General features: G+C 42.4%; 1 protein-coding gene across 1 annotated transcript; it reads left to right on the forward strand.

The window, feature by feature from the left end:
- Window positions 1–2,754: 2,754 nt before the first annotated feature.
- Window positions 2,755–12,013, forward strand: LNP1 (leukemia NUP98 fusion partner 1; the record flags this gene model as incomplete). Its single annotated transcript, XM_084276416.1, has 3 exons — window positions 2,755–2,904; window positions 9,425–9,670; window positions 11,810–12,013. The coding sequence occupies 3 exons, from the start codon at window positions 2,755–2,757 to the stop codon at window positions 12,011–12,013; spliced, it is 600 nt and encodes a 199-aa protein (XP_084132542.1).
- Window positions 12,014–12,748: the final 735 nt, after the last annotated feature.

Consider the following 12,748-nt stretch of genomic DNA (forward strand, 5'->3'; position numbering starts at 1 on the left):
CGTGGCAGGGTTGGCTCCCTTCCCCCCCCACCCCCACCCCGGGCGCACCCCCACCCCAGTGGTACCCCCGTCACGGGACAGCGTCACCCCGGGATTAAGTTATCAGCCCAGGCCTAAATCATCTGGGTACATCTTTAGGTCAGGATTAATTTTGTGCAGCAGGAGTTTCTGGCCTGCGAAGACACAGGAACTGATGCGAAGTATCTCGGAGTTTGTGCTGGAATACGTCAAAGCAAAACGATCCCTGTCATAAATACCCCTCCTTCCCCCCTTTTTAAAAACTCATTAACTGAATCTGTTGCTCATAAAAATAATGTAATATGCAATACTGGAATCTTACATATGTTGTATAGACATATGCATTATACATGTGTGTGTGCCTACCCCTACTTAGCATCCTCACCTGTAGGCAGGGGGAAGCTGATGTTTCTGGCCCCACGCATTTCCCTGGAGCACTTGGCTGAGGATGAAGAAGAGTCGTCTTCGATATTTTTTTATATTCAGACAATGCTATTCATCTGGTACATAGAAATGTCATTGTAGGTGGGAGGAAAATGGAAGGAATATGTATGAAGATACATATGGTGCTGACAAAAAAAGAAAGGATTGCAAATAAAAACAACAGCAAGGTTACAAAGTCAATTCTGCAGGAGCCAAACTAAAATTTGCCCTGCTGGGCTATGAGTCAGTATATCTTCATGCGTGGCAGTAAACAACTTGAGCTGCTTCTCCCTTAATTTATGGATTATTACTCTTTACATTAGCATGTTTTGCCAAAGCTGTGGGACAGCCTCTCTCCCACTTTTCCGTGTTGCCTGTCTCAGCACAGCAGACGCATTTCCTCCTCCAGATGACTGGCTGCAGTTCTGTTTCGCCTGACAGAAAAGAAGAAACTTCAACCATACAACAGAAAATATGTATCAACAGGCCGATAGCTTCCTACTAGCACAGCCTAAATTCCACCCATGTGATGCTTCTTATGAGCTAGCACAGGCCTTCAGATGTGCCTTGCACATACAGATTGGTATCCTCGAGGATGTAAATCCAATTTAAGCTGTCAGAATATGGCCAGGAGTGTTATTTCTCACCTGGAGAATCAGCTTACACATCCTTTTTATTGCTTGGGGTGTCCTTTCAGTGTACTGTTTTGCAGGTGTTCCTCTTGCCCCTGCCCATCTGTGCTACTGCCAAGAAAGCAGCCTGCTGCAGGTTTGGTTGTGTCTCCAAGATTTGATACACAACATCTGAGGATATGCCATCTGCACCCCAATGTACTCCAGCTCCTTGTGCTAATCACAGTCTCATCTGGGAAGGTAAAACTCTGGCACAGAGGCATCCATGACCAATTGGTCCCTTCACCCTTGTTCAAAATGAAGTGGCCTACATCAGACTATCGTACTTAAACCTCGCACCTACACCCACACGAATGAAACTGGAATTTTGTTACTACATCTGTATTGTTAAATAGACAAGGAACAAGGGTTAATGCTGGACAACTGATTCTACATAATGCTAAATTGCCAGCAAGCTTTTGGCGTAGTTCTGGCCAAGGCCAACTAGCATCTCCAGAGCAATTCCTAGGCACCAGGAGAACCTGTAGCAAGCTAGCACACACACAGAAGACTGCTTCCAAAAGGAAGTTACATTTGGGTCTCTTTCTACTGTTCCAACACTATCGCAACAGGCTCTACAGCCTCAAAGCACCCCTCTATGTTCTTCTGCCATGTCCCAAGGCATGTAATGTATCTTCTGGTTCCATACTACACAAAACTGTTTTATGGGCTACAACAGAGTTTTCCTTTTATAACAGATATTTTGACATTAAAAAGACACAAAAATTACAACAAAGTATTCCAACTGCAGTGCATTACATACAGACTGGAGGAGAACCACAGCACAAGTGCTACGTAGGTTAGATGCGACTTGGTCTTAGTGCCAGAAAACAGTCCCCAGACCTGTTCTGCTTGTGGTATAGGCAGGGCCTACATAGCATATATTCAGTGCTGGTGAAGAGTAATCAGACCCATTTTTACTCTGTGTGCCTTCAAGTGAGACAGAGCCTTCCATAACCCTGATACCGCAGATGAAATGGCTCTGGTGAAAAGCAGCTGATGTAATTTCATGCTGGCTGTCACATCCCAAAAATGAACAAGCAGTTTCCTTGGGGGAAGGGAGGCTTTCTTCTACCTAGACAGACCATGTTTTCTGAAGGAAGAGCAGAGGCAGCAGAAGTCAGGAAGGAGGGCACCATGGGAAGAGCTGGACATTTGTCCTCTCTTCCACAAAGCCAGCGAGGCTATGCCAGCTTCATCATCAATATGTCAATTCTGCTTCTCAAAATCACAAGCCTGCTTTGGGTTCGTGTACACACCTCCCAGGCATGTAACTGTGGGCAATTCTCCATTGGTATTGACAGCTGGTGTACTCAACAGCAACACACAGGGAGGAGCTAACATATTTCCCTTCCCACCAGCCCCCTGCGGCAGTGTCATATTGGACATCACTGTAATGGAAAGGTTAAAAGAAACCTTGTTGAAAAAGAGATGAAAAAAGATTGACTTTATGTTTAGACAGTGCCTAGGGCTGTAGTGGGATGGGTTTTGGGGGGATGAAGAGCAGAAAGAGTGGTTGAAACCGCATCTCCTCTTCCTCTTGTTGGCAGAACAGTGTGAGCCTATTGACTTGGTGGTGGCATTTGACCTTGCTTTTCCTTTTCTGGTTGGGAGACCCCCCAAAGTTTCGAGCAATCTGTACATGGAATATGAAGAGGATGATGATATTTCCTTTGCAAAATGGATGAGCAGCTTCTGGGGCCACAACTTGATCGATGAGGATGAGAAAGAGGGTAGAGGCCACAAGAAACGTCAGGCACGACCCTTTACTGAAAGGAGAGCCTCCCTTCCGGTAAGAGCTGCATGCAGTTTTCTCTCTGTGTGTGCTTACATGATTTGTGTATTAATGCAAGCGCCATCCCCAGGGGCACGGCCATAGAGATCTGCAAGGATGATTATGGTACACCTGGCTGGGTAAGTTCAGCTCCCACTGGCAGCAGCTAGTTGCTTTTTGAACTTAGGTGCCTGATAGCGTCAGGCCTCTGGTGCCTTGGGCAAACTAGCAAACTCCAAAATAGGTGACAATAAGACGAGAAATGCAAGGGCAAGAGTGTAATAGCTGCCTAACTATGTCTTGTGATGTTCTCTCTGCTAAGCATCACCTGGCAGAGATCAAAACATTCTGGAAACTGGCACACAAATACTGGCTTCAGTGGCTCTGTTTTCAGACTTGACTTTACTCCCTGGGTTTTAGCTGTTTGCAGATGTAACTTCTAATTTAAGCTGAAGGATGTGGTCCTTCCTTGTTTAAAACATTAGACTCAGAAAATAAGGATGCAACATGTAACAGTACACTGTGAAGTCAGTTTTTAAGGGAGAAGCGTGTTCTTTATTCTAAAACCTACAAAATAGTTGGGAAGGGGGCAGGATTCACATACAGAGGCAGTTTTTTAATGCCACTCACAACTAGTCTAGCTGATTATTAAAATGAAGTTAAACTGAAAGCACTTTTCTCAAACAGGTCTTTATTTGAAGGCTGTTGTTGTTTCTGTTTCAGCCCTAAAAAATGTATAGGGGGCCCAAACCTGTCTCTTTTTTTCCAACTACATCAGTTGACTTACCAAAGGTATTACGGGTCCTTACAAATAATTTTTCATTGACATCCTTAGGTCATTATGGCTGCAACAAAGCAAATACTATTCTATTGGAAAACAAACCAGACCAAACCCACCTCTCCCCTCTTTGAATTCATAGACAGGTTAGAGAGGTAACCTTAATTTATTAGTTTTCATAGAATAACAGAATCACAGAATCTCCTGAGTTGGAAGGGACCCATGAGGATCATCGAGTCCAAGTCCTGGCTCCACACAGGGACAGCCAAGTCAGAGCGTGTGACTGAGTGCATTGTCCAGATGCTTCTTTTGAACTGGTCAGTCACATTTGTTATTTACCATTATATTTCACTCTGGTCACAGTGTAAAAGACAGACTGAGCTAGAGCTGCCCTGAGGGATTCCATCAGAATGCCTTAAAAATAGAATGTTTATTAATGTTCTTTTAAAAATTAGTTTTACTGTATTTTCATTTGTCCTTCAGAGATCAATGTGTGATTTCTTTAGACCCCAGTACAGAATGAAGTGTAGGAATGTACTTTAAATCACTACTCAGTGAACATATCTTAGTGTATATTTCTGTGTGTAAATATACATTTTATGTGAATCATGTTCTTCTATTGAGTTTGTTCAAAAGCTATTTAAATACTGAGTCATGCAAATATTTTGTTACAATTGCATCCCTGAATCAACACATAGAACTTGAATTAAGTTAGCTGACAGAAAAAGAAGACCCTGACTTCTGACATTACTGTTCAATGAGCTAAAGTTATCATGTACACTTAATTATGCCTGGCCTTTACATTAATGCTCCATGCAAATTTGTCTTGCTTTAGCAGTATTACAGAGGAGACATAAATTTCAACTGCTTTATTTCTCAGTGTCAGAAATTGACTGGAGGAATGAGAAGGAAAGATTTGTTTGGGGATTTTATGATTCACGGATAAATTTTGAGATGAAACTTTTTTATTTGGAAATCTCTGACCAGTTGTTAGTGAAGATCACTAAAACATGTTGTTTTACACCAAATCTACAAGTTAAATAAATTGGTCACTAATAATTACTACAAAATACCTTCAGAAGGAGCATCTCCTTGTTGAGATCAACACCTTGCTATTGCACCTGGATGTGTGTTTTCTACACAATTATTATAAATGATAACTACTGTACGATTCATTATTACAAATGATTAGTACTGTATGGTTCAAAACACTTATCAGTGTTAGTTAAATATTGCCTTCATTTTATCAAAGTAGTGCTATTAATCAGGATTAATAACTGAGATCAGACTGTCAGTTAATACCTCCACAGCACAGCATATCACAGTGTACCCTTTCTTCTGTGTGGACATCATAAATGAAGATAACACTGCCATCCCAGTGAAAATCAAGTCGTCAGGTTCTGACTGACATAGCTCTTGTCAAGAGTTCCTTGTACAGATACAGTGGTACTGCCACAACAGCACTGCCAGCACACCTTGTCTGGCATCCAGGGCTGGTAGATGGTGTGGTCTTGCCCACATGAGCCACAGCTTTACTGGAGGCATTTTGGTATTGCATAGCAAAATGCTAGCAGTATGGTACAAAAGGTGGTTTTGCAAAATAATGGAAATAATTTTCAGCTCCAAATTGGCTTGTTTGTAGCTTTTCCTGCACTGTAGAAAGACATTTGAGCCACCACTCTCACCTCAAATGCAATGGTAAACTCTCATGACATCCTATCATGGTAGAGCCTCCCGTAATATGGATAAAACTTTGTAGAGTAACTCCCAGACAATTTTCATTTCCCCCCCCTAATATCTTAGTATGCTTCACAGACATTACTGAGATGAGCTTCACTAAATGCTTTTGCTATTGTCGTTCCCATTTTCCAGAGGGGAATGCAAAATTCTATTCATTCTTCACTGGGTCACTGGCAAGACAGGCTGAAACTTGCAACTCCACTCCCCTGAAAACCATCAGAGTTGTATATGTTGCAGTGGCCAACGCTGAATGTGAAAACAGCTTGAGGACATCATCCATTTCCATCTCCTTTAGTTAGCTTGTTCCCCTGGCAAACTTAAGACACATTAATTGTGATACCCTTTTCAAAGCCTCTGGCTATGATTTTTTTTGACACATTCCAGTTACCTTTCATAGTTTTAATTCAGGACAATTTCTTAACTCCCGGACATTTTGTTGTGGGGAAAAGATAGGAGGCAGAGGAGCACTGAGAAGAATTTTACAACCCTATAGAGGTATCCAGCTTCAAGTAGACATTGCTGCTCACAGGAGAAAATATGGTGAGAAGCAAATGAGAGTAACTGCTGTTGAAGTCACTAACATTTAACTTGAACTAAAGTCAGACTAAGCATCTACCACAATATTGTCACTATAGATCAGTAGCAGCCTAGGCCAAAAACATTTTTAAGGAATATATGCTTGGCTATAAACTCAGAAGGAAAGGAAGCTGTGAGGCAGCTGTTGGAAGTTCCAAAATATCCCTAAAGTAGCGGGGGTCATTGTGTAAACTTCAGCAAACAATGAGCACTCGTGCTGACATGCTGAAGATTAATTTTCTTACTGACAGCTGTGCAAGCCCTCAGATCAAGTCCAAAAGATGGAAGCGATTATCTTGTCTCCAGCAGAAAGTTAGAAAAAGAATAGGCAAATTATATCAACATGAATGTCATGAAGTATTTTTGTTTGTGTACTTTTGGTCTGTTTTAGATGGGCAATTAGCAAAAGATTAGCTGCTGTATAAACAGATACACTGAGCATGACTGGCCTTTACATCAAGACTCAAGCAGAAGAAGGGAGTACTAGAGGGAGTGAGAAACAACCTCTGAGAGTATAGTCGGTGCTTCTGGCTTTCCCAGCACTGGCAAAAAGTCCCCGTTTTGATATAGGGGAGCGTTTAGCATTCTTCCTGCCCATGCTTCTTCCCTTGTTCCACCTTCTCCCCACTTCTCCAGTTTGAGAACTACTCCAGGTCAGCTCCAGGGAACCAGAGACCATGGGGGTTTCGCTGAAGAGGCACCAGATAAAGGTATGACACAGCTGCTGGGGCAAGGACAGGAGCCTGAGCTGGGACTGTGCTCAGAGGCCTTAGGCAAGGGATGCAGCAGCGGTGGGTGGACACCAGAGTGTGTGGATACAGAGGCGATCCCTGTTGCCAGCAGCTGCTGAGACCTCAGGAGGGGAAGCACAGCCTAAAGCAGTCTTCAGCTGTTCTTATTTACAATGTTACCAAGCAATCAACTTGGCACCAAAAGTGTGTATTAAATGCATGTATTAAATCTAAGAAACAGGAAGAAAGCCACATGGATTTAATCTAAAGTCAGCACCAGATTACTTCGTAGCTGAGCTTCATTCTAGGACTCTCTCAGTTCTTTGCAGAGTCAGTCTTAAATAAAAGAGGACTAATGTACTGTGCTGGTTATAAGCTGTGAAATGTCTGTGCTTGAGCAGTTGTGATAAGGCTCCTGTCCTCTGTAGGGCTGTGCCCATAAGACAGTGAGATGCTGAGGTGCACGAGCACGCTGTCCTCCTAGCTACTGTGGTATGTGTCATGGTATCATGCAAAGACGCTGTGAGAGGAGGCACAGTCACAGTAATATGATTGCATAGATACTTATGTGTAGCTTTACCTTAGTCCACTGAGCCAGATACATTCTGAGGAAGGACTATCCCTTTTCTGGACCACTGCTGCCATGTCAGTATGTGAACTGCAGTCCTTTTGTTAAGGGCTTAACTGTAATTCTATTTGTGAAGGGGAATTAAAAAGTAATGTCTTCGTAAAATAAAACATTTACAAACATTGCAAAACAGAATTGACAGAATGCCATCCCCTGCTTAAGCAGTGCTCATGGTTTTTTGCCCAAACCCTCTAAGAACAAATACCAGTGATTTTTATTGCGAGACAATTTTTGTTTCCAGGAAACAATATGTGTTGATGCCATTAAAATGACACAGAAGACATTTAGCTTGCTGAGCTTGACACAGCATGTGTGCTCCTGTCCCTCAAGCACAATGTGATTGCTTTGTTGTTTTTTTTAAAATACCAATACAATTTGACCTTACAGAAATCACAGCTGTATTGATTGTTTGGAAACCAAAGTAAAAATAGAATAGCAGAAATCATTACCACTACTTTCAGTGGCAGTCCATAATACTACTTACTGAAGTAAGCTTCTGTCTAGAAAAGAAGTTCAACCAGTGCCATATGATCTGAAAACCCATTGGTATCAGGTGCTTCAGTCAGGGCTAAGATTTATTTTTTTAGCACCTTTCATCAAGCCTCCCTAATGTGATCCAGTTGCAACAATATGGCTGCTCATCCTCGCTATTTAGAGCAAGGCTGCATAGGTCCCTGTTGTACTGATACATTTATAATAGCATCTGGGCCATAGTAAATGGAAAGGCAGAAAGGAGATGTTTCAGGTCCTTTGCAGCCAAAGGTTTGTAGATCCATGTGGCCACTACAGCAAATTGGTTTAGCTTTCCACGGTTGGTTGTTTTTAACAACAGAAGGTCTATCCCACAGACCCTGAAATGCTTTCTAAGAAAATCCAGGAGAAAACCCTTCACTCAGGGTAAAGTTTTTCGGGGGCTGTGTGTGTTTGGTTTGGTTTATTTTTTTAACAATCACAGCTCTCCTGAAGCCAGCAAAGCTTCTCAGGGTTACTCTGAGGCTGAAGGCTTGTACAAAACATACATGCAGCAGCTGGGTGCCTGGGTGCCCTAACCTGATACCTGGGGAGGGGGGTGGTGTCTCATTTCTGGTACCTCCCATCTCTCTCTCAATTTTCACTGCTTGCATCTTAGCAGTATTCAGCTCCTCACCCTGAAAAAGCACCAACATCTGTCTGGGTTTGAGGCATGCCTGGCTCTATGTGGTAGCCTCACCCATCTCTGCTAAAGGTCTGTCTATTACTAAAACGACCAATACACAACTATATGGGACACAGCAGTTCTGTCTCACTTTAATCTCTTCTACTGGCATTCAATTAAACACAGCCCATACAGATCAATAGCTTTCATTTGCATGTCAGGCCTGCAAAAATTAAAATGCAAGGAAACTAAATAACTATCTACTCTCCCCCACCCCCACCTAGTCCTGTCCCACATTATCCCTACAAATGTTATTGTAGAAAGCCTGTTTTCTATAATTTCTCTGGTAGGGATGTGTCCCTCAGTGCCCTGAAAGCATTGCTGCCACATCAGTTCAGGACAAATGTGCCCAAGAAACTAGCAAAAAATCAGACCTGGACACTCGAGCAATTTGTCTGCATGTAGGCCATGCCGAAAATTTGACACAATTGGGCCAGAAATGGTTGCTGTCACACTCAGATGAACTCCAACATCTGGAGCACCTCTGAGTCAAACCCCATATTTGGCTCATCTGGCCACAAAATTCTGGGTCTTTGCTTTTTGAGATCCCTGCCTAGAATCTGCCACCAGGTACAAGGCCTGAGTTTTTGAGCTTCTGAAAGCGCCTGTTTCCTTTTAGTGTCAGTGGGATTGGAGAGGACCCAGCACACTTTACTTTTTACAGAAATTCTCATTCCTGTGCCAAAACTTAGATACTCAAAAACAGGAATAAAAGCAAATTCTTGGAAATTTGCAAGGTCTTGGAGGTGGGATTTCCCTGCACATAAAAGGAAAGATACACGAGTCTGCACAATGTCCTTCATTCTTCACCATTTTTCAGAGAGCACGCTGTAGTCAAAAGAATCTGCCTTGTGTGTTCTGCTTTAATATTCAATACTCTTGTTTTTCAGGCTAGGCTTTCCTCACTCCATACAACACGACTTCATGCTTCTACCAAGGGCTCATCTGCAGGCCATCTCAAGGGCTCCAAGGAATTTCAAGAAGACCAAGATATCAAATGCCACAGCCACAGGAAGGCAAGCAGAACACCTTCAGCAGACAGCTCATGCCCAGAGACAAGATCAAACTCCATCCAGGAGTTTGCAGAGTCCTTTGAAAAGCAACTGCATCTCAAAAGCAAACGCTCAGTTTCTTTGGTAGGTAACAACCAACTTAAGATCACTTCAGAAGAAGAAAACCCAACCAACCAAAAAGCAGACCAGCTTTATCCCGGCTGTAATTGCTGTGGCTTTGCTAGGGGAAGAGCAGGAATAAGCCTGAATTTCTTAAATTGTGTGGTCCTCACAGTAGCACAAACAAGATTAAGGTGGCAGTATTATTAGTATCAGAATTCTTGATATAGCATTACATTCAATGTTGTACCTTCAAAATGAGACACACACTGGCCATGACAAAGTTTTCGTAGGTTGCTATGGGTGTGCCAAGCAAACATAGAATCACAGAAGGGCAGGGGTTAGCAGAGATCTCTGGAGATTATTTAGTCCACCCCTCCTGCCAGAGCAGGATCACCTACAGCAGGCTGAACAGGATGGCGTCCAGGCAGGTTTTGAATATCTCCAGAGATGGAGACAATATAAAACCAAGTTTGCTTCACTTTTACCAGACTCAGCTCTCTCACTGCAGCTGACATGGTTTAACCATGTACAGTGTTATCTGCAAGACTGTCAGACACTGTGGTATTTGAGAGACTTCTCTTTTACTCCTTGGGACTCCATGCATCAGCTTTCTTCAGTGTTACCACACAGCTGCAGCAGCAGCCACCTCTATAAGTGGCTGGACATGTCTCCACTATAAAGGCATGCAGACAGCGGGGAATTCTCCCCCCATTTCATCCTGCTCCCCATCATTCTGTCCTGGGGCATAGCATTTTCTGTATGACCTGTGTCACTGAAGCAGCCAACAACAACCCTTTGCGTATGACACTTCAAAATATTTTTATTATTATGATACATAATATCTGGTGTATCATACAATGGAAGGGAGGGTAACAAACCCTAATTCACTTTTAAGTATCAGAAGAACACTGTAAAATTCAGCCATCCTACTGATAAAACCGTGCTTGAAAACACTTGACATTAGCACCAACTAAAAACAGAAGGAAGTACCTTTTCTTTTTTTTCAGTTTGTTGACATTGACGGTTTTTGTGGAGAAGTTATTTTCAGCTCTTTTTGCAGACCTTCTGTGCAGCAACAAGAGAAAAAAAAACCCTTTTCAACAAGCAGCATCATTACATGATCAGTCCCACAATTACGGTCCTTGCATGCCCAGCCCTCTAAGAATATGCAGAATTATGGTGATGACAAATCTTATGCCATTGTTAATGTTATATGTGCTTTTGCTAATCTTCTTTTCCCCTTCAGGAACTACTCAGAATTTGTTTTGTTTGGAACTTCACATTGCCTCATGTGCCAACTCTCACCAGTGGTTGTCTGGTTTAACATTTGTCATTTCTTAAAAGTGCCTATGGCTAGCAGGTCTGTGGGTATTTAAGAACTGTATGATAGGTATACTGCGCATAATGCACCAAATACAGCTTCAGTTCTGGTTATAACCACAGATTCCGGTACCCTTCTGTAATGTGCAGTGAGATCTGCTGGGCTGTGTTTTAATCTGCCTTTCAGATCATTCCCTCATTCAACACTGAAGCTTGGGAGATGTGAAGGACTTGAGAATCTCAAAGAAATGAGATCTGAAAGGAAATTTGAGAGTGGGCTTTAACTTTTATCTCCAAATGGAAGTTTTGAGGGTTGGGTTTTTTTTTCATTCAGAGCTCAGTAGGTACAATTCAAACCACCATGGCCACATAGGTAAAAAGAAAATCATGGGATAAGGTAATCCCATTTCGTCTCCTTCCCTGCATATTCCTTTCCATGACCTTCAACGCTTGTTTAGAGTGAGGTCTTTGCAGCTAGCACCAAACAGCCTTCCAGGACATAAAGATGGATCACATAAAAGGACATAAACAAGGAATCTGGGCTGAAATCTCAGATCCCTTCCTTCCCTTTTCCCCTCCTGTCTGCTCTCTCCCTTGAGTCCTCTGGGAAAGTGACCCTCTCACCACATACAGATTATAATAAAAATCATGTTGCCTCTTGCTGAGTTTTGGGGTGACTGGTTGGGGCCTTGAATTTGAGCCCATCACATTAAAGCTCATCTTTCCGAGGTAGGTGACAGGAATATATTATTATGCATTATTCGTGAAATAAACCAGTGAGATATTTCTGTTCACGTGGGAGTCACTTTTAATTCTCTGCTATTCTTTCCTGCCTTTTAGCAACCTGAAGGCATGAAGGAGAGAAAAGAAAGAGAAAGGTTGCATTCAAGAAAAAGCAAATCTCACAAGAGAATGGGAGAGAAATCAGAGCCAAGGAGAGAGCAGGAAGAAGATGGAGGTTCAGAAGATGTACCTGGAAAACACAACGAATGGTTTGCATCACAAGCAAGCATTGAGAAAGGATATTTATGCAAAGGCAGCTAGAATGCATTGAGATAATGAATTTTAACGCTCCTCCTGAAGAGCATTCTTGTTTTGTTTTGACTAGAAGAGGCCTGTTAGCTAGAATAAACCCTGACCTGTAAAATAAAAGTAAAATTCAACTGCATTATTGACACCATGTTAGTACCTTCCTGTCTTTACTTTTGGAAATAGGAATGTGATCCCTGTCATAGAAGGAGAGTATCTGTAGCCAGATCTGAGTTAGCAATTAGCTACTGTAATAGGGTTTTGGGCAAATTTAGCATTGCAGAAGGACAGTGGTGGATGTGTTAACTAAAGAAGAGAGCATGTATGTATTACAGAGCTGCACAAAGTCATTCAAAGCCTTATGTTTCTGTTTTAATTGAAAACAGGCTTATTGGCAGGTTTAGGAAGGAAAAAGTACACACAAATGGCCTCCTGCTTCTGGCCCTGACACTCACTTAGATTTGCCTTGGAAACAGGTATCTTTTTGCTTTGACATTCTCCTGACTCCAAATTTACAGAAGTAATAGAAGAGAAGCCCACATGTTCTTTTCTACACCTCCCTGTTGTCCCACTTCTCTCTGCTCTCCCTATCACTGTGCAATATGACCCTTGGTTCTCTGTAATTCCCTAGCCTCCTCCCGTTTTCCTTTTTCTACAGCTAGCACCAAACCAAGGGAATGGAAACTGGCTCTGTCTATGGTAAGCAGGACTTAGGAAAATTCCGTTTCCTCTGGCTGAAGATTTCCTGAA

The sequence above is a fragment of the Gallinula chloropus genome (assembly GCF_964237585.1).
Source record: "Gallinula chloropus genome assembly, chromosome: 1".
Lineage (NCBI taxonomy): Eukaryota > Metazoa > Chordata > Aves > Gruiformes > Rallidae > Gallinula > Gallinula chloropus.